The 21,253-nt window shown below is 55.9% G+C and overlaps 1 protein-coding gene across 1 annotated transcript in view; it reads left to right on the top strand.

Annotated features, from left to right (window-relative positions):
• LOC103171071 (uncharacterized protein F13E9.13, mitochondrial-like) overlaps positions 1 to 18,918 on the top strand; it is a 44,674-nt gene extending 25,756 nt beyond the window's left edge. The window contains exons 6-7 of the mRNA XM_039913464.1: positions 5,040 to 5,167; positions 17,460 to 18,918. Of these exons, the coding sequence (XP_039769398.1) occupies positions 5,040 to 5,167; positions 17,460 to 17,650 (319 nt within the window). The 3' untranslated portion in view covers positions 17,651 to 18,918. The remainder of the gene's footprint in view (positions 1 to 5,039; positions 5,168 to 17,459) is intronic.
• The last annotated feature ends 2,335 nt before the right edge of the window (positions 18,919 to 21,253 follow it).

Below are 21,253 nucleotides of genomic sequence, written 5' to 3'. Positions count from 1 at the left end.
CGTGTGGAGCCTTGGTTTAAAATGCAAGAAGATGCCTCGTGTGCTATTTAGGAGCTGAAACAACTTCCGAGGTGTATGGTGGGTGGTGATTTTTCCCGTTAGACCGTAAGCGCCTTGAGGGCAGAGGACGTTTATTGGGCCTCCGCTGAACTTAGCGTTTTGTGCGGGGTTTTGCCCTCCGTAGGTGCTCGGTAAATGCCGTGACCGTCTGGCTGGGCGGTAGGCAGAACTGATTCAGTCCATCGTATCTACTGAGCGCCTACTGGGGTGCGGAGCACTGTGCTAGGTGCCTGGGAGAGTACAATAGCACAGCACGACAGATACAGTCCCTGCCCACAGTGAGCTTACAGTCTGGAGGGGGAGACGGACATCAATATGAATAAGGAAATCACAGATCTGTACGTAAATGCCGTCGGGGAGGTGATTAAAGGGAGCGGGTCAGGGTGACGCCGAAGGGAGTTGAAGGGAAGGAAAAGAGGACTTAGTCAGGGAAGGCCTCATGGAGGAGATGTGCCCTCAGGAAGGCTTTAAAGGTGGGGAGAGTCACTGTCTGTCTGATAGGAGGAGGGAGGGCGTTCCAGGCCGGAGGCAGGACGCGGGCGAGAGGTTGGCAGTGAGATAGATGAGATCGAGGTACAGTGAGCGGGTTAGCTTTGGCGGAGCGAAGTGCGCGGACTGGGTGGTATCAGGAAAGTAACGAGGTGAGGTCGGAGGGGGAATCCAATCCCCGTCCTCCAGGAACCTGTAGTCGGAGAAAAGCGATGCGGCTGTGGAGCGGGGTGTGATTCAGCCGGATCGCTAAGGGAGGAGGAAATCTCTCATAAACCGATCGGCCTTCACAATTGCTTCCAGGCTTGTTGAGCTTTGGGAAGACCAGTGTGCAAGGGGGGGATCCCAGGTGGAGCAGCGTGCAGCTGCTTTGCGCTGACACGGTTCGCGCCTGATAAATGCGACCGAATGAGTGAAGTGAGCGACTTTTCTTTGCAGCCGGGGGGGGAATCCTGACATGAGCTTGGAGGGGTGGGAACTCCGCCTCAGCAAATACGGGGCTGGAGTTACAACCGCGAGAAAAAAGAGTCCGTGTGTGTGTGCGTATGCGAATGTGTTGCGCACGTCTTCCCGTGGCAGGAATGGATAGGTTGCAGGGAGGAAGGAGGGTGTTGTCGATCATGGCTAAATTGCACCGACTCTTCGCGTTCCGTGGACTATCCTTGTATCGGCTCACCCCGTCCCACCTCCCCTCGCTGATCTCCTACTCCAGCCCAGCCGGGACGCTCCACTCCTCTCGCTCCAGCTCACTCACTGTGCCCCCGCGTCTCGTCTGTCTCGTCGCCGACCCCTTTGCCACCTTCTCCCCCTAGCCTGGTTACTCCCTCCCCTTCCACGTACTTGTTCGTATCTCTAATCGTATCTATTTCTATTAATGTCTGTTTCCCCCTTCAGACTGGAAGCTCGCTGTGGGCAGGGGATGCGTCTGTTGTATTTCTGTGCGGTGCTCCCACGAGCACTCAGGACAGTGCGCCGCACACAGTAAGTGCTCAAGAAATACGATCGACCGATCGACAGGTGCCGGACCGCCTCTCTCTCCTCCTTCAGAGCATCATTCGGGTCCGTCTCCTCCAAGGGGCCTTTCACCGTCAAGCCCTCTTTTGTCCGGCTCGCTCTCCCTTCTGCGTCTTCTCTACGCTCGGATCCGTGACCTCTGGACGTTTAAATTTCTCCCCACCCCCGCAAGCGCTCGGGTGGGTGTCTTTACGTATTACACATTTCTCATTTATTCATATCAATGTCTGTCTCCCCCTCTAGATCGAAAGCCTGTTACGGGCGGGGAACGTGTCTGCTGATTCAGTTTTCCTCGCCCAAGCGTACAGTACGGTGAGCTGCACGTAGGAAGGGCTCGATAGATAAGAGTGATTGACTGATCAGATAATATCCCGCTAGGAATCTGTAGGCAGGTGATCGACTATTGATCGCCGATCTGTCGATCGGTCGAACTTACTGCTTGAGTACTGACTGAGTGCTGAGCACCGAACCAAATGATTGGGAGCGTCCTACGGTGGCAAGGCGCTCGGTGAGAGTCCCAAACCCAACTCCCTAGCTTCCCACCCAAATCCTGTCCTCCCCCTGCCTTTCCCACCACCGTAGACGACACCACCCTCCTTCCTGTCTCCCGAGCCCGTAACCTCGGCGTTACCCTTGACTCCCCTCCCTCTTTCGACCCATTTATCCAATCTGTCGCCGAAGCCTGTCGGTCACGACGCGGCTAAAACCCGCCCTTTCCGCTCCATCCGAACCTCTACCGCGTCAACAGAGTCACCATCCCGCCCGGGTTACTGCGTCGGCCTCCTCCTCGACATCCCGGCCTCCCGTCCCTCCCCGCTCCGGTCCGTGCTTCACCCTGCCGCCCGGATCGTCTTCCTTCAGAAACGTTCAGGACGCCTCTCCCCACTCCTCAAGAACCTCTAGGGTTTGCCCATCCACCTCGGCATCAAACAGAAACTCCTCACCGTTGGCTTTAAAGCGGTCGGTGGTCTTGCCCCCTCCTTCCACACCTCACTGCTCTCCTACTGCAGCGCAGCCCGTACGCTAATGCTCACCTCACGGTGCCCCCATCTCGCCCGTCCGGCCGCCGACCCCTCGCCCACATCCTGCCTCTGGCCTGGAACGCCCTCCCTCCTCAAATCCGACAGACGATTACTCTCCCCGCTTTCAAACCCTTATTAAAGGCGCGTCGCCTCCGGGAGGCCTTCCCTGACTAAGCACCCGCCTTTCCTCTTCTCCCACTCCCTTCTGCGTCCCCCCGCCTTGCTCCCTCTGTTCCCTTCCCCGGCCCCGCGGCGTCTGTGTCCGCCTCTGTCGTTTATTCATATTAATGTCTGTCTCCTCCGCTTTTAGACCGCCGGGTCGTTTCGAGGAGGGAACGTGTCAGTTTATTGGCTTACCGTACTCTCCCGAGCGTTTGGGAAGGTGCTCCGCGCACAGTAAGCGCTCAGTGAATACGACGGAGTGAACGAATGAAGTCGCAAGTGCCCCGTACGGTGTCCTGCCTAAAGTCAGCTTTCGATAAATGACGTCGATTGATTAAGGCTCACCTTTCCAGTGCTCGAGAAGCTTTCCACGGTGGTGGATGGTGGCAGATTTAACAGGACGTGAGGACGGGTTGTCGAGTAGCAGGGCATCGGCAAACCTGACGCCCGGCTGAATGGGGGCTCCCCTCCCCCTCCCAACCCCAGAATGCCCATTCCGTCCATTCATTCATTCAGTAGCATCTATCGAGCGCTCACTGCGGGCAGAGCACTGTACTAAGCGCTTGGAATGTACAGTTCGGCAACGGATAGAGACGGTCCCTGCCCACTGACGGGCTTACGGTCTGACCGGGGGGAGACGGACGGATGCAGTTATACAGCTCCGGTATTTCAGACCAAATGGGGTTTGGATTGGAGGGACTCGAACAGATTAGGATAGTTAATAATCAAAATAATATTAATTGTGAGCTTTGTCGAGTGTCTACTAAGTGCCAAGCACCGCACTAAGCGCTGGGGTAGAGAGAAGGTAATCGGGGTGGGCCCAGTCCCTGTCCCGTATGGGGCTCGCGGCCTAAGGGGAGGGAGCACGGGTATTTAACCCCCATTTTACAGGTGAGGAAACCAAACCGAAGAGAAGTGAAACGTCTTGCCCGAGGACCCACGACAGGCAAGTGGCAGAGGCGAGATTAGAAGGCAAGCCCCCTGACTCCCGGGCCCGTGCTCGTTCCGATGGGCCACGCTGCTTCCTAATAAGCGATGACCGAGGCCAGAGTCTATTTTACGACCGAATTCTGACGTTTCTCCTCGGGGTGCGCCGTTGGGGGGAGGGCGGGGGGGAGGGTCGGGAGAGGGGACGCTCCCCACAGCCCTGCAGCCTGGGCCAGTTCACGGTTTAGGCCCCATCTGACGTGCCTTCACCCTGCATGGCCTAGTGAAAAGAGTCCAGGCCTAGGAGCCAGAGGAGTGGGTTCTAATCCCGGCTCCGCCACTCGCCTGCTGTGTGACCTTGGGTAAGTCGCTTCACTTTTCCGGGGCCTCGGCGACCTCACCTGTAAAAGGGGGACGGGGACCGCGAGACCTGCGTGGAACGGGGACTCTGTCCGGTCTGACTGCCTCGCTTCTTCCCCAGGGCTTAGAACGGTGCTTGGCACGTAGTAAGCGCTTAACAAGGACCATAGTGATTATTATTGTTACTCTCACGGGTTAGGGTCCGGGCCTGGGAGTCGGAAGATCACAGGGTGCTGATCTCAGCTCCGCCCCCTGTCTGCCGTGTGATCTTGGGCAAGTCACTTTACTTCTCTGTGCCTCAGTCACCTCATCTGGAAAATGGGGATCGAGACCGTGAGCCCCTCCTGGAACAGGGACCGCGTCCGACTGGATTTGCTTGAATCCACCCCGGCGCTCAGTACAGTGTCTGACACGTAGCGAGGGCTCAACAGATGCCGTCGTCGTCGTCATCCTCTCAGGTGGTCCGTGACTAACCTCGGGTCCGGGTCCGAGAACGCGGCCAGGACGGAGAGCCTGTCCGTGGGAAGCGGAGCGCGAAGGGGGCCGTGGCCCCGACTTAATGCCGCGTGGTGTATTCCCGCATTCTCCAGCCGGGTCGTTTCGGGACAGGCGTCGACTACCGTCTCGGAGCCACCGACCGTAAAGGTCACTGGGCTCTTGGAAAACGTGCAGAATTCCGGGCGTTCCCCAACGCGGCCGAGAGCCGGGACGGCCCTCCGTGTGACTCCCGGGGGGGGGGGGGGGGGGGGAGAACCGATCCTGACCCGTGTCGACCCGAGATGAGGATTTTTCTCCTCCGGACCCGTTTTAAATTCCGCTCCCATCCCGGGCAGCGGGGAGAGCATCCAGGGGGACAAGGACCCTCCGGTGAATGAAGGAGGGGGCAGCACTTTGCCCCCGTGGAGTGGTCGGGAGGATGAGAAGGGGACACGTTCGCCACCGGGGGTTACGGGGGAGAAGTCACCTCCCCGTGTCGACGGCCGTTTTTTTTTTTTATCTTCGCAGCGCCCACGCCCTGACCGCTGACGTCAGCGTCTCAGAAACGGCCAAGGCCGCCGAGTTCTTCCTGGCGGATGGGGTCATCCTGACTGGCCCGGCTACGGGGGTTGAGGCGGATCCCGGGGAGCTGCACGGTGAGATTGCCCCCGGGTTTTTATTCAGTCGGTCGTATCGAGTGAGTGCTCACCGTGCACAGAGCACTGACTGTACTGAGCGCTTGGGAGAGTACGACAGAACAACGTACGGACGCATTCCCTGCCCACGACGAACTTCCAGTCTAGGGCAGTCTCTAGGTGGCTTGGTACCTGAAAGGGGGAGGGGAAAGGGGAACTTTGTCCTTCGTGGAGCCGTTTTTGTTGTCGTTGCTCTCTCTGAACCGGAAGACGAGACCGAGTGTTGCTCCATTTCCCCAAGTAAAATTGATATGAGTTTCTGCCCGGGGTCTCAAGAGAGCCTCGCCGTGAGGCCCGAAAGACACCGCTTTAAGCGTTGAGGATGTGGTACCCGATTCGACTCTCCGAACGGTGCCTTTTCGGGCAACGGTTTCTCGCTTTCGGGATCTTACAAGAAAAGATGGGTTTTAAGAAAATAGAAGTCCAGAGGGATGAAGCCGCTCTGGGGAAAGGGAAAGAGGAAGTGGGTTACGGCGGACACCTCTTGGGTAACCTGGACAGACGTTCTCCTGTTGGGACGCGCTCTTCCTCGGGGGAGAGAGGAGAAGAGCTGGGGGAGAGGGATGGCGAGGAAGGTAAGAAAATGGGCAATCCAAATTGGCTCAGCGGGTTTGTGGGGTCGGAAGGGGAGAGTGGGAGAGAGGATCCGACCCACTGATATTGGCACTCGGCCTTGTGCAGAGGCTTTGGGGCTTCTGTGAGGAGGCATAGCCTCTCTTCTTGGGACCTATCTGGATTTCTTTTAACGTCTGTCTCCCCCGACTGCTCCTTGAGGGCGGGGATCGTGTCTATAATGATAATAACAACAACAACAACGATAATAATAGTAATACCGTAATCATGGTATTCGTTAAGCGCTCACCGCGTGCCGGGCACTGTTCTGTGCGCTGGGGTAGATGCAAGGTGGTCAGGTTATTCCACGTGGGGCTCACGGTCTTCATCCGCGTCCTACAGAAGAGAGAACTGAGGTACAGAGAAGTTCAGTGGCTTCCCCGAGGCCACACAGCAGACGAGTGGCAGAACCGGGATCAGAACCCACGTCCTCTGACTCCGAAGCCCGGGCTCTTTCCACTGAGCCGGGCTGCTTCTCAACTCTACCAACTCCATCGTGGTAATCGTTAAAGCGCTCGTTATGTGCCGGGCCCTTTCCTAAGCGGGGGTGGGTACCGGCTGATCAGGTCGGACGCCGTCCCAGTCCCACGTGGGGCTCCCGGTCTCAGTTCCCATTTTCCAGGTGAGATAACGGGCGCCGGGAGGGGAGGTGTCCTGCCAAGGGTCGCCCAGCCTAATCCGCAAGCGCTCGATCAATGCGATCGAAGGAATAAGCTCGGGGAGGTCGCTTCTCTGGGCCCCGGCTACCTCATCTGTGAAAGGAGGATAAAAACTGTGAGCCCCACGCGGGTTTGCCCGTATCCTCCTTAGCGCTCCGTACGGTGCCTGGAACGTAGTAAGTGCTCAACAGATACCACAGTTAGCGTCGGGAGAGTTCGGTAGCGCTGATTTTGTGGCGTTGTACTCTCCCAAGCACTTAGTACAGTGCTCTCCGCTTATCGGAAGCTCTCGCTGAGTACCACCGATGGATTGATTTGGGGTCATCAACAGTAGAGTTTCTGCGGGGCTTGGGAGAGTAGACCAGAATGAGCAGACGTGATCCGAGTCTTCAGAGATCTCAGAATCTCACTGCTTTCTGCACACGGCCTCCTGGCGGTAACGTCGTCTCCCCGGCGTTTGGGCTTTTTCCCTTCTTCGGACTCTTCGGCTGTCCGTCGGGACCTGCTTAGCCCTTAAGGGAGGCGATAGGGGCCAACGGCGTCTTGTGTCACCGACGGCATCCTCAGCGACGATATACCGAGCACCTACCGCGTGCCGAGTGCTTGGGAAAGTCCAGTTGAATGTGATTTATGCTGTTTTGTTAGGCGTCTACCGTGCGCCCGGCACGGTACCAAGCGCCGGGGTAGATACCAGCTAATCAGCTTGGTCACGGTCCAGGTCCCCATTTTCCAGATGAGGGCCACGAGGCACAGAGAAGTAAAGTGACTTGCCCAGGAGCGCCGAGACGGGATCAGACCGCAGGTCCCCCCGACTCCCAGGCCCGGGCTCTGTCCGCCGGGCCACGTGAGTCGGAGGATCGGATTCCTGCCTTCGAGGAGATTGGACTCCAGTCGGGTGGGGAGGGGGGAGATAGCTCCGGGCAGAGAAGCGGCGTGGCTCAGTGGGAGGAGCACGGGCTTGGGAGTCGGAGGTCCTGAGTTGGAATGCCGGCTCCGCCGCTCGTCAGCTGCGTGACTGTGGGCGAGTCACTTAACCTCTCTGTGCCTCAGTTCCCTCATCTGGAAAATGGGGATTAACTGTGAGCCTCACGTGGGACGAGCCGATTACCCCGTTATCTACCCCAGTGCTTAGACCGGTGCTCGGCACATAGTGAGCGCTTAACCGAATACCAACATTGTCACTGTTATTAAAGGGATTCTGTCGTTCTGCTGACGTCGGAAGGCGGGCACCGTTCTCCCCATCTGACAGATGAAAACAGAATCCCAAGCCCAGAGAAGTTACGGGGCGGAGCCAAGGGGACCCAGCTCTTCCGCGGGAGAGCTCAGACCGGCGCATCCTCCTCGGTTTTTTTCCCCCTCAGCCTGGTTCCTTTTCCACGGGGTGTCACTCATCCCTTCAGGAAACAGCGACCCAGACACCCCCCTCCCCTTTCGTAAGAAATGTTGCAGAGAGGATATGGCCAGATTGAATTTCCCCTTCCAGTTCTGCGCGCGCGAGCGAGCCTCAACGGGCTGGAGCTGATAGAAATGATAGACTTGCGCAGCGTGTCGAAAAGGGTCCGACTGTGTCTTCGGCGGAGCGGATGTCTTCATCGCATAACACAGAAGGAGCCTGGGAAATACAGAACTTCCCCGTGCATCAACACGAAACTCCGAAGCAACCCGCTCGTTCAAATACCCGGCGTCGGGGCGAGCCCGGGCGTCCCGTCGGAGTCGCGACGTTGTGACGGTCTCCGGGTCTCGAGACGGAGGGTGGCCTCCTTTCACCGTTGCATCGTCCGGTCTAAGATCTTTAACCTTCCCGTCCTCGTACCCGGAGGGACCTCGTCCCTATCCACGACCCCGGAAACTCACTCCCGCGGGGCTTTCGGGATCTGTGACCCGGAAGGGGAGGGAGACGCTCTTTCTCATCCGGAACCGAGAACCTCACCCGGCTACTGCCAGGTATTGACGGGCAAAGTTAGCTTTCGGTTTTTATCCTGCGAGCTCCCCTTTGGATTTTCATTCCCTCCTGTACGCGCGCGATCCCGGAAATCCGAAAAACCCAGATGCACCCGACTGGATTATTCCCGGACCCGGCGATGGGGAGTCGGTCGGTCGGTCGACCGTATTTATTGAGCGCTCGCTGGGGGCCGAGCACCGCATCCCCGGTCGACCGGCGGTATCTGTTGAGCGCTTACTGGGTGCGGCGCACCGTTCTAAACGCTCCAGGCGGTAACCGTACGACGGAATTAGCGGACGCGTTCCCTGTCCGCCGTGACCTCAAGGTTGAAGCGGGGGAGAGGGATGTTAATGGGAATAGATAAGTCCCTGACGGTAATTGAAATAAATAATACGAAGCTGCGCGGATAAATGCTTTGAGGCGAATATCAGGTGTCCAGAGGCCACAGATCCAAGTGCCCAGATGAAGTAAAAAGGAGAGATGATGCGGAAGGGTGGCGTGGGGAGAGAGAGCATAGCTGATTGGAGGGAAAATGCAGGGACTCGTTCATTTGAAGATTCCTATTTTTTTCCCAGGCTTTTCAACTCGGGGGTACCTCACCTTAATCCACATCTTCTAAGTCTCTCTGCTTTGTCACCGAATCTCCCTCCGCCTCTTCCTCCACCCTGCACGCAAGAAATATAATTACATGAAAGATCACGGTGCCCTCTAGTTACAATGTAGAAAACTAGGGAAATGCCGAGAAGGTTCCCGACGAGAAAGAGCTTCAGGAGAGCCTCAGATCGGATGACTCTGAGGTGGAAAGGTTGATTTCTCGCTTTCTCTGGAGGCCTGTGAATGAGGAGAAGAAACGGGGGGACGGGGGGACTTGGGGGTTTTCGAAGTGACCGCAGCTGGTCCGGTGCCGCTGCTGCCGGTGCAAGCGGGTTTCCGGGTTGAGGACCGACGCCCGTCGTCCTCGTTTCCCGGGGACGGTGGATTGTTTTCGGCCGCAGATGGAGGCCGGCGGGCCGGAGGGCCGGGGAGAGAAAGGGGATGGAAGGCAGAGAGGGCTAAGGGACCCGGAGTTAAACCTGCATTAACGGAATCGCCACTACGCTACTAAAATTCCCATTTATCGGGTAGGCCTAGAAGATAATAGTAATAATTATGATTAGGGTATTTGTTAAGCGCTTACCGTGGGCCGGGTAATAACGGTAATAACGTTGGTATTTGTTAAGCGCTTACTAGGTGCGGAGCACCGTTCTAAGCGCTGGGGTAGACACGGGGGAATCGGGCCGTCCCACGTGGGGCTCACGGTCTTCATCCCCATTTTACAGATGAGGTAACTGAGGCCCAGAGAAGTGAAGCGACTCGCCCACAGTCACACGGCTGACAGGTGGCAGAGCGGGGATTCGAACTCACGAGCCCTGACTCCAAAGCCCAGGCTCTTTCCACTGAGCCACGCTGCTGCTCAGTACTTCTTAGCACGGTACTAAGCGCCGGGGTGGATACGAGCAAATCCCGTCAGGTCTGTCGCTCGTATTTATTGAGCCCCTGCTCTGAGCAGGGCACCGTACTGAACGCTTGGGAGAGTACAGTGCGACAACAAACGGACACGTTCCCCGCCACAACGGGCCTGTGACCTCCACGCGGGGCAGGGCCCGGGTCCAGCCCGGTTGTCTCGTATCCACCCCGGGGCTCGAAACGTGATAGACGCTCAACGGATGCCGGCGTCATCAGGTCGTCGCGAACGGTGAACCGCTGGCCGGTGGATGTCTGACGTAGGGTAGGTGCCCCTCACCTCCTCAGACGGGAACGGTCGTTCGGAGGAATCAATCGATGCGTCGATCGGATGATAGGTACCGAGCACTTAACCGTGTGCGGGGCGCCGGACCCTGCCGTCGCAGAGCGCGAGACGAGCGGGTAGGCGTGAGCCCTGTCCAGAAAGAGCTTCTAAACTAGAAGAGGACCGCCTCCGTTTCACTTCACCTTCTTTTCTCATCTCTTTCTGTCGTCTTAGGACTCGTAGGTATCCAACGCCCACGGCGAGAGGCGGCGTGGCCTAGCGGATAGAGTACGGGCCCGGGAGTCGGGGGATCCCCGGTTCTAATCCCGGCTCCACCCCTCGCCTGCCGCGTGGCCTTGGACAGGTCACTTCGCCTCTCCGGCTTCGGTCACCTCCTCGGCGAAATGGAGATTAAGACCGTGAGCCCCGAGCGGGACGGGGACTGGGTCCGACCCGGTAAACCTGCATCTGCCCCAGTGCTTGGGACGGTGCCTGGCGCGTAGTCAGCGGTTAACGGATACCGCGGTCGTTATCGTTATCGTTATCGTTATCATCACCGATTACTGGGTATTGGGCTGAGGTCTCGGGGGAGCGGAAAGAGCCCGGGCTTGGGGGGGGGGGGGTGGGGGGGGGGTCGGGGGTCATGGGTTCGAATCCCGGCTCTGCCACGCGTCAGCCGTGTGGCCGTGGGCGAGTCGCTTCACTTCTCTGGGCCTCAGTTGCCTCATCTGGAAAATGGGGATTAGGTCCGCGAGCCTCACGTGGCACAGCCCGATTGCCCCGTGTCTACCCCAGCGCTTGCAGCGGTGCTCTGCGCATAATAAGCGCTTAACCGATACCAACGTTATTACGAGCCCTCGGCGAGTGCTCGGTAAACACGACCGGTTGACTGACCCCCGCTCTCTGCCCTCAGATCTAACGGGAAGGAGGCTGACGGCAGTTGCCCACAGGTAGTGAAAGCCAGAGGGAGGGAGAGCATAAAATCTGAAGCGGGACAAAAATAGCTGGGCAGATAAAGAATTTAGTTTACAAATAACGCTCTAAAGAAAAATCCAGCAGCAGTATTGATTGAATGTGCCTTCTGTGTACAGGGCACTGCTCGAAGCACTTGGGAGAGCACAGCGGATTTAGTCGATATGATCCTCACCCCCAAGGAGCCTGAAATCTACTGGCTTGTAAGTGCCGAGGATAGGTTAAAAAGTACCTAAGCGTTCATTCCCCAATCGCAGGAGGTCCGTTGATCGTTATATTGTCCCCTCCCGAGCGTTTAGAACAGTGCTCTGCGCATAGCGAGCGCTCAGTAGATAAGATCGGGTGAGTGAATGACTCCTAGTATGAAGACGTTTGCCCATAAGTGGGGGGGGGTAAACTGGAACATAAATGAGCGGACCCGGTAGTAATCAGTCGACGAGTAGTATTTATTGAGCGCTTCCTGTATGCAGAGCACTGTTCTTGGGAGAGTGCAGTGCGACGTTGTCGGTAGATCCGATCCCTGCCACACGGTCAGCACGGGACATCTTTTCTTCCACCCCTCGCTATGGTACTTGATAGAAAGCGCTCCCCGTGTGCCAGGCACTGGACTGAGCGCTGGGTAGTTAGAGACCGATCGCATTGGACACAGTCCCAGGACCGCGTGGGGCTCCCAGTCTTAATTCCCACCGTGAATTAAGTCCGGAAAAGTGAAGCGACTGGCCCAAGGTCACACCGCAGACCGGTGGCGGAGCCGGGATTAGAACCCGTGACCTTCCGATTCCCAGGCCCGTGCCCTAACCGCCGGTTCCCGCGGCCTCTCATCTCTGGAGGAAGGGTAGCCGGGAGAGGGGTGACGTCCAAGGGGCCCGGAAATACTCCCATCGGTTGCAGGACCGCGGTCGGCGGCCTTGCCGCCGGCCTCCCGCAACGGAATCGGTTTGTTCGGAGAGGCGGAGATGTCTGGCCCTCCTGACCTGGAGAGAGTTTCTGTGAAGTACGTACCGTGTGCGGAGCGCTGTACCAAGCCAGACAGCGTAACGGCGTTGGGAGACGCGTTCCGCGGCGAACTTGCAGCCTGATGAGAAGCGGCGCGGCTCAGCCCGGGCTTGGCAGGCAGAGGTCGTGGGTTCGAATCCCCGCCCTGCCGCTTGTCAACGGCGTGACTTCGGGCGACTCGCTCTAACCTCTCTGTGCCTCGGTTACCGCATCTGTAAGATGGGGACTGAGACCGCGAGCCCCACGTGGGACGACCCGATAACCTCGTATCTGCGCCAGTGCTTAGAATGGTGCTTGGCACACGGTGAGCGCTTAACAAATACCGTCGTTACTATTATTGATGTGGGAGGCGGACATTAGAAGAAATAAATTACGGGGACGTCCGTCAAGAATGAAGGGAACAAACCGGGGCGATGCGGGAGGGAGGGGGAGAGGAATAAATGAGGGCTTAGCCGGGAGGTGCCTCTTGGAGGAGCCGTGCCTCCATCCGGGAGACAGCGAGAGAGTTGGTTGGCACGATTCCGGCCTTCAAGGAGCTTCCGGTCTAATTCGTTCGTCGAATGGTATTTGTCGAGCGCTCACCGCGGGCGGAGCACTGTACCGAGCGCTCGGAACGGACAGATCGCCCACCGACGGGCTCACGGTCTCATCGGGGGAGACGGACGGACAGGAGCGATGGCGATACATAGAATCAGGGGGATGAACATCTCACTGAAGCGAGAGCAATAAATAGAATCAAGGCGATGTACATCTCATTAACAAAATAAATAGGGTAATAGAAATATAGACAATCGAGCGGTCGAGCACGGATAGCGTTGGTATCTGTTAAGCGCTTACCACGTGCAGAGCACTGTTCTAAGCGCTGGGGTAGATACAGGGCAATCGGGTGGTCCCACTTGAGGCTCACGGTCTTCATCCCCCTTTTACAGATGAGATAACTGAGGCACGGAGAAGTTGAGTGACTTGCCCACAGTCCCACAGCTGCCGGGTCGCAGAGCCGGGATTCGAACCCATGACCTCTGACTCCCCCGCCCGGGCTGTTTCCCCTGAGCCACGCTGCTTCCCTAATGGAAAGGACTGTGGGGATTTCCCTCCCCTTGGCTTTCTTTCTCTTTCCGTTCCCCCCCCCCGCAAGTGCCTAGCACGGTGCTGATTACGCACGGACCTTCCAAAAACACATTCCGGTCCCCCCCCCGGGCGACGTTGCTGCCTTGATTTTTCGTCCCCCGGGGGGAAGCAGGCGCTGCCCTTTCCCCTCGGCACGTTACCGGTTACGGGTTCTCGGTTGAAACGAAGCGAGGCCGCCGACCTTCTCTTCTGCTGGAGAGGAGACCCGTCCGCTCCTGCCCCTCTGCAGAGAAACCTCCGCTCGTCGTCAGCGGAGCATAAATCCAGAGGCGAGACGTGGCAGAAACATATGCCAGTCCAGCCGCCGTTGTTGTGATTTAAGCTGATGACTGAAGAATTGTAACGAGCCCGGCGCCGTCGAATAGTTCTGCCACTTTAATAATCTTGCCATAAAAAAACATCCGAGCCAACGTGATGAATGGCGACGAGAATGGCGTCTCCGCTTGCGGCGGGGCGGCAGGAGGGTTGGTTGGGAGGCGGGGGAGGTCTCCCGCTTGGAAATGGGCGGGGGACTCGGACCGAGGCAGGAGACGGTTACCCGGCCCTGTACCTTTGTACGGTCGAGGCCCAAGTCCAGACCGGAAGCTCGTCGGGGGCGGGGAGCGTGTCCGCGTGATCGTTCTCTCGCGCTCTCCCAAGCGCTCCGCGCGGAGCCAGCGCTCCGCAGATACGACCCGGTGAGTCACGACTGCCGGGAAACTCTTCCCTCGTCCCCGTGATCTTCATTTTGAAGTTTGTCACCTGGTCCGAGGAAGGCGTCCCCTCGCCTCGACTAGGCCGACCCGGTCAGTTGCCACCAGCGGGGCGCTTCGCCCACCCGCTGAAGGCGTCGACCATCTCGCCTACTTCGCGGTCCCCGGAGGTCGCCGCCCGGCATCCTCTGGCACCTCGCGGTTTCCTCGCCCCGTCGGGAGAACCCCTGTCCGTCCCTCTTTTTTTTACGGTACCCGTTAAGCGCTTACTGTGTGTCCAACGCCATTCTAAGCCCCGGGGTAAGTACAGTTCGATTAGGTCGGACACGGGCCCTGTCCCGCGTGGGGCTCACGGTCTAAGCAGGAGGGAGAACGGGTGTCCCCGTTTTTTACAGTTGAGGAGACCGAGGCCCAGAAGGGTGAAGTGACTGGGCCGAGGTCACACGGCAAGCAGTTGGCCGAGCCGGGGTGAGAACCCAGATCCTTCTGATTCCCGGGCCCGTGTTGTCTCCGTTAGGCCCCGCTGCTTCTTCTCTCTTCCGCTCTTTCTCGTGCCTCTCTGAGTCTGAGGCGGAGTTGCTTCCCTGATTCCTCCCGGTGACTGTCCCGCGAGCGCCTTAGTTGCTCTCTTTCCCCTCGGCTCCCAGCTGCTTTCTGCCTTCAGGATCCTTCTCCACCTGAGAGAGCCGCCTTAGGACTCGGCTTAATTGACTCATCCTGACCATCCTAGCGCCTGTCCGATTTAGAACCCCAATTTCCCCACTGAATTCCCCGTCGTAAATCTCATTCTTCATCTCTGTAGGACGGTCGGTTTTATTCCCGCCGACTCTACCGGCGTCCCTAGGTCGTGACCGTTTTCGACCCCTGCATCTCGGTACCTTTCGCAGGGTCAAAGGACAAGGGCACGGGGCTGGGAGGTGGAGGGCCTGGGTTCTAATCCGCCTGTCTGCTGGGTGACCTTGGGCAAGTCACTTCACTTCTCTGGGCCTCGGTTACCTCATCTGTCGAGTGGGGATCGAGACTGGGAGCTCCACGTGGGGCAGGTATCGGGTCCGACCTAATTACCTGGCAGCCACCCTGGCCACGCTTAAAACACTGCTCGGCACACGGTAGACGCTTAACAGCTATTATCGTTACTATTATTATTATTCAACCCAAACTGGGGACCCGTTGACTCTGGACTCCTGGCTTAAATTAAGCGTCCCATGTTCCCGAGGCTTAAATAGTGGCCCACCTCCCGTCTTGATTGTCACCGGCGATCATTCGTAGATTTCGACAGTGTCCGATTCGCATTGTAGTTACTAAAGACATTTGTTAAGTCTGTAGGGTAAAACGTGGTAACTGTGGTATTCGTGTAACGTTCACGCTGAGCCGAGCCTGGACTAAGAAACAAGGTAATCGGGTCGGACGCCGTCCGTGCCCCACGGGGGGCTCACGGGCTAAGAAGGATGCAGTGCGAAGTGAGGAGAGGACTCGCGCACCCTGGGAAAGAAATATTAAAAGATATTTATGTTAATGCCTGTCTCCCCCTCTAGGCCGTAAGCTCGTTTTTTTGGGTGTTTTAATGGCATTTGTAAGCACTTACCATGGGCCGGGCACCATGTGCTAAGTGCTGGTCCTTCTAACTCCCAGACCCGTGCTCTGTCCCCGGGCTAGGCCGTTTCTTGTTGAGGACGGGGACTGCCTCTGCCGACTCTGCTGCGTTGTACTCTCCCAAGTGCTTGGCGCGGTGCTCGGCACACGGTGAATACTCAACAGATACCATTAATGACTGAATAGCTGTGCCGATTGAAGAAAGCCCGACCGTCCGACACCGATAACAAGGAAGCAGCCTATTCCCGCGGGGATGGAATAGTTCTCGAATCCCTCACCGATGCTGGCGGGTTCAATCTTGGTGGAAGTGGTTTTTCCCCACCTTCTGACGTTGGGGCTAAGAAAATAAATGACTGTGGTATTTCTTAAGTGCTCACTGTGTGTCAGGCACTGCTGTAAGCGCTGGGGTAGATACCAGGTAATCAGGTTGTCCCACGAGGAACTCACGGTCTTAATGTCCATTTTACGGATGAGGTAACTGAGGCGCAGAGAAGTGAAGCGGCTTGCCCGTGGTCACGCAGCAGGCAAGCGGCAGAGCGGGGATTAGAACCCGCGTCCTCCGACTTCCAGGCCCGCGCTCTTTCCACTAAGCCACTCTGCTTCTCTGCTGCGCATGGTTCAGTTTTCTGCACACAGCGAGCGTTCAGTAAGTACGATTGATTGAACTCACCGATGAGACAAAAACATAAGGTAGATGTCCCAGGGAATTTGTCTGATTGTAACTGAGAGGCAGAGGGGATTGTCGATTTTCAGGTGTGGGAAGGTGTGAGGAGTGTGCTGGGACAGGGAATCACCGTAATAATAATAAGAATAATAATAATAATCGTGTTATTTGTTAAGCACTTACTCTCTAGCAAGCAGTGTACCAGGCTCTGGGGTAAATGCAAGGTGATCAGATCCCACACGGGGCTCACGGTCTAAGTAGGAGGGAGAACGGTCATCGAATCGCCACTTTATTGCCGACGAGGTAACTGAGGGGACAGAGAAATTAAGCGACTCGCCCAAGGTCACAGAGCGGACCAGTGGCCGAAGCGGGATTAGAACTCAGGTCCCCTGTCTCCCAGGCCTTTGCTCTTTCCACTCGGCCACGACCGCCTCCGTTCCGGGGAAGGCGGAGAAACGTACAGCGGAAGTCCCAAAATGTCAACGGTACCCTTAATAATGGTAATTGGGGTATTTAGGCGCTCACTGTGTGTCAGGCGCTGTATTAAGCGCTGGAGTAGATAGAGTGTCATTGGGTTGGACGCAGTCCCCGTCCCACGTGGAGATTAAGGGCGTGAGCCCCCTTTTACAGATGAGGCGACTGAGGCACAGAGAAGTGTCGTCAACAGTGGGATCGGGCAGACCAGGAGAAGATGCATTGAGGAAAGGAGTTTTTTTTTAAAGAGGAGCAGCGTGGCTCAGTGGAAAGAGCCCAGGCTTGGGCATCAGAGGTCATGGGTTCTAATCCTGGCTTAGCCACTTGTCAGCTGCGGGACTTCGGGCAAGTCACTTCACTTCTCTGTGCCTCGGTTACCTCATCTGTAAAATGAGGATCAAGACAGCGAGCCCGCGAGGAACAGCCCGCTCACCTTGTATCCCGTGCCCGGCGCTTAGAACAGTGCTTTGAACGTAGTAAGTGCTCAACAGATGCCACGGTTCTTATTAATGAGCCATCTACCCTTGTCATTCCCGAATCAGAGTTCAGAACCGACAACCTCCGACCTGATCTCCGTCACCCAGGCTTAGAGCCCCAAATTAATAATAATGAGAAGAAGAAGAATAAAAAATGCGGTATTTAAGTGCTTACTGCGTACCAGGCGCCGTACTAAGTGCTGGGCCGCTCTACCGAGTGCTGAATTCCAGGGGTAGCTTGGACACCCAACTAACCGGATGTTTTATTCCCCTCTAGAGGTTGAACAGGCTGTGAACATTCCGCTGCTGATTGGATCTGGTGTCACCCTGGAGAATGTGAAGAGCTATTTGAATGCAAATGCCTTGATAATTGGTTCATATTTCAAGGAAGGGGGTTATTGGGCCAATCAGATCGATCCTACCAGGGTAAAGACATTTATGGATCACGTGCGTAAACTGAGAGATTAAAATATAGCCGTGCGTGTGATCTCGGGTACCCGTGGGCCTACACGATTCAGATTTCCCCGTCCCATCGTGAGTTTTGAACACCATTCAGAGCTGCAGATTCTGTCTAGAACCCCGGGATTTTGTTGCAACCCCTTAATTAACCCTGCGTGAAAGTACTTCCCTCCCCCCCCCCCCGCCCCCCTTTCCCTGTGGTACTTGTTAAGCGCTCACTGTGTGCCAGGTGCATCAAGGAAAAAAAAAGTATATTCATCTAAAACAATCACAGTCCGAGAGGGAAAGCTCTAAAGGGTTTAAGCCCGATATCCAGAACGCCATGTGCTGGCAAGGGTGCAGCTTTCTGGACGGATTTAAGTTCCCCGGCCACGTGCGAACCTAACCTGCCTCCTGTCTCAAAGGCGCTGGAGCCAGTGGGATCGAATTGTTTTCTTTGGGCAAGCCCATTTGTATTTTGCCCATCCGGAGCATTTTGGGAAGAAATTAACCACTGCACGTGGATTTGACCGTCTGTGTCTCAGGTCTCTCTGCACCTCCTATTCGTCCCATGCTAGCTTCAAGCCACTGCGTTCTTTGTGAGGAGAAATTTTCCCCTCGAAAGCCCCCCGGTTCCTCCGTGTCATAACTTTAGATTCCTTTCTAGCTCTCTATGGAGAAACAGCGGGATGGGGTGGGGGTGGGGGGATGTTTTGGGTTAAACTTTTGGAATAGTTGGGAAACCCTTTCCGGAGTATTCCTGGGATTGACCGGCTCAGTTCTCGGGAAATAGGATTTCTTCCCTCCCATCTCAGAAGAATGACGAGCTCTCCTTTTCTAATCAACACAGAGACTCTTCCGTCGTAGCAGAAATGATCAGGTCCTTTAAGAGAACGTTTGGCTCCGATGGATATGGTCGATGAAAAGCTGCTTTTCAATAAGCGTGACCCAAAATAGCACTGCAAATAAATAAACAGGATAAAATATCACAGACTCGACAAGTACTATAAAATCGGCAGACTGCTTAGGGAGCGTGTTTGTCACGGTCGTAATTAAGAGTGATGGGCTGCGAGATAAAGAAGAGCGAGAATATCATAAATGGGGCCTTATGTGTGACTCCCCTAACACGGTGCGATTGGGCGGTGGGGCTTCGGGATTCACGCGAAAGAAATACGACGAAATGGAGCGTCGGGAAGATTTCTCCGGGCTCTTCGGCTGATTAGCGTACCGAGGTACGGTGATCGGAAGTACTCTGTTCCCAAACGTGGAAAAACCCAATAAAGAAATCGGAAGCGAAAGAGCACGTCCGCTGTCTTGAACGAGCGTGACTTCTACGTTCCGAGAGGCTTTCGGCCTTCGACCCTGGACCTCGTGAATCCCGAAAGATAAGCGAGTCCCCGCTCCCGGAGGCTCTCGGGTCTGAAGACCCAGCCCCGATGCCTCCCCCGGCCCCTCTCTGGTCCCGACCGGCTGATGCCAATGAATTCCTGGGCCCCCAGTTCCGCCCCTCCAGGTGTCGGCGCTGGACCCGCTCCAGGGTCCCATAGAAGTGCCCCGTGACTGCCATTCAACGCCTCCCCCGGCGCCCCGGGAGACGTGTGTATTTGAACCAGGCCGTCATTTCGAACCCAGATGTTTGTGCGTGGGAGTCGTCGTGGGAGAACAGACTTGACTGGAAATAATTGGTGTCGTCTTTTTCCTCCTGCCGGGTTTCTTTCTCTCCCTCTAAGGTCATTGCGGAGTGTAGCTTTTGGGTGGGAGAAAAAAAGAATCCCTAGGTTCGTGGCGTATTCATTCCTCTCATTCACTCCTTTCCTGGGAACGGCTCACAATAGACGAACGGGGATAATCCATCTGTGGGTTCATTTTGCACGTCTGAAGAGAGCCCGGAGCCCCGTGAAAGGTTTGAGAGTTTAAGCTGCCCATCTGCCGCTTCAGGAGGGGTCTGATACGATGATAAGGTCCCGCGCGACCAGAGCCGGGACGGGGGAGGAAGCCCACAGAGGAAGAAACGTTAGAGGGAGGCAGCCATGCCCTCCTCCCTTCTACCGCTCTAATTCCGGCGCTGTAATTTCCAGAGGTGCGTCTCTTAGACCTTTCTCCCTCGCGTGGGAGCTGGGGACTTGTGGGCCTGTCTATCTGAAACTCTGCTGGGCATCCTCGTCACCCCGGTACCCCCCAGATCACTACCGTTCGAGAGGTGCCCAAGGGGAGGAGAGGGAAGGTGATGTAATAAGGGCGTCCGCGTAACAGAACCCTTGCCACCGTCAGGGCCCTCCCTAATTGGATTCCCCAGACGACAGGCCGGGGAGTTGTATTCCCCCCTTCTTCTGGAGGGATGTAGGGCCCTAGAATAGCTCATCCATCATCAATCGCCTCTTGGACGTCATCAGACCGGGGAGAAATTTCATCTGGCCTGTTTTTCCGACCTTTTCGGAAACAAGAATAACACAGAGCGACCGAAGTTTACAGCCGAACCGCGTTCGTGGGGAGCCCTCATCGCACCGTCGGGGATCCAGTTTCATAATCGGAGACTGGCAGGTCCTCGTGGGCGTGGGTCGCGTCCACCAACCCTGTTGTATTTTCCCAAGCACTTAGCGTAACACACGGCCCCCGGTCAGGGTTCAGTAAATACCGTCGACTGACCGAGCGGCCGTACTCTTGGAGGAGACAGATTCAATCCAGAGTCAGGTGTGAAAATACAGGTGGACATGGCTTTCGAGGCTGCTTGTTTTTGAAATTTCTCCCTGAGCCATAGGCTACTGAAATGTGAAACTATCCCTCCTTTAAGAAGCTCATTTATTGTCCTTAAATACTTCCCACCAAATTCCTCTGAGGCCTTTGCTTTGCCACAGAGATACATCTGTAACTCAGTATTCCAGTGACATCTGAAATAGAATGTTTGGAATTTACAGATGGGAAGGTTTTTGCCAGAGCACGGGGAGAGTTTTATAAAAAGTACAAATTGCTCCCCCCATCTGATCTTTTTTCCCGCCCCACCCCCCCCCCCCCCGGTATTCAAAAGCATGTATTTCTGACCCTATTTAAATTTTAGAGGCTATTCTGGTTTTCGTGTCACAGATCTTTTAGTAGAACTATAAATGCCACCGACTTCCCAACGAACTGCCGAGAGAATCGTGAAGACTCGTGAGAGAAGCCACGTTGTTAACAATGCAGAGGTATTACTTTCTGAGCGTTTTGAAGCGGAGGATTTTTAGGCAGCCGTTATGAAAACTGACAGATGATTTGATAACGACTCCAGTGAAGAGGGTTGCTTTTTAAAATCCTTCATTACACGTGCTAAAAGTCACATTCCTGCCAAGGTGAAAAAGGAATGTGTTTTTAGTAGGGGAGAAAATAAAGTGAAGAGTATTTAGAAATATTGTGTCAAACCAATGTAGGAATGAAAACCTCTTTCCATTCTATCACGGGGGGGGTGTTTTTTTTTGCCTGTTTGTCGCCTCATTGAGACTGGAACCGAAGGTTTCTTTGTTTAATTTGGATCCACGTACCTTCCGATGTAATCTTAATAAGATGATTTGACCTCTCTGAGGTATGTGTTTTACCTGGGTCTCTCAAGCAGTCAGTGGTATTTATTGAGCACTTATTATGTGCACTGTACTAAGCGCACGG

This window comes from Ornithorhynchus anatinus, chromosome 11, assembly GCF_004115215.2.
Source record: "Ornithorhynchus anatinus isolate Pmale09 chromosome 11, mOrnAna1.pri.v4, whole genome shotgun sequence".
Lineage (NCBI taxonomy): Eukaryota > Metazoa > Chordata > Mammalia > Monotremata > Ornithorhynchidae > Ornithorhynchus > Ornithorhynchus anatinus.
This window is presented reverse-complemented; position numbering and strand designations above follow the sequence as displayed.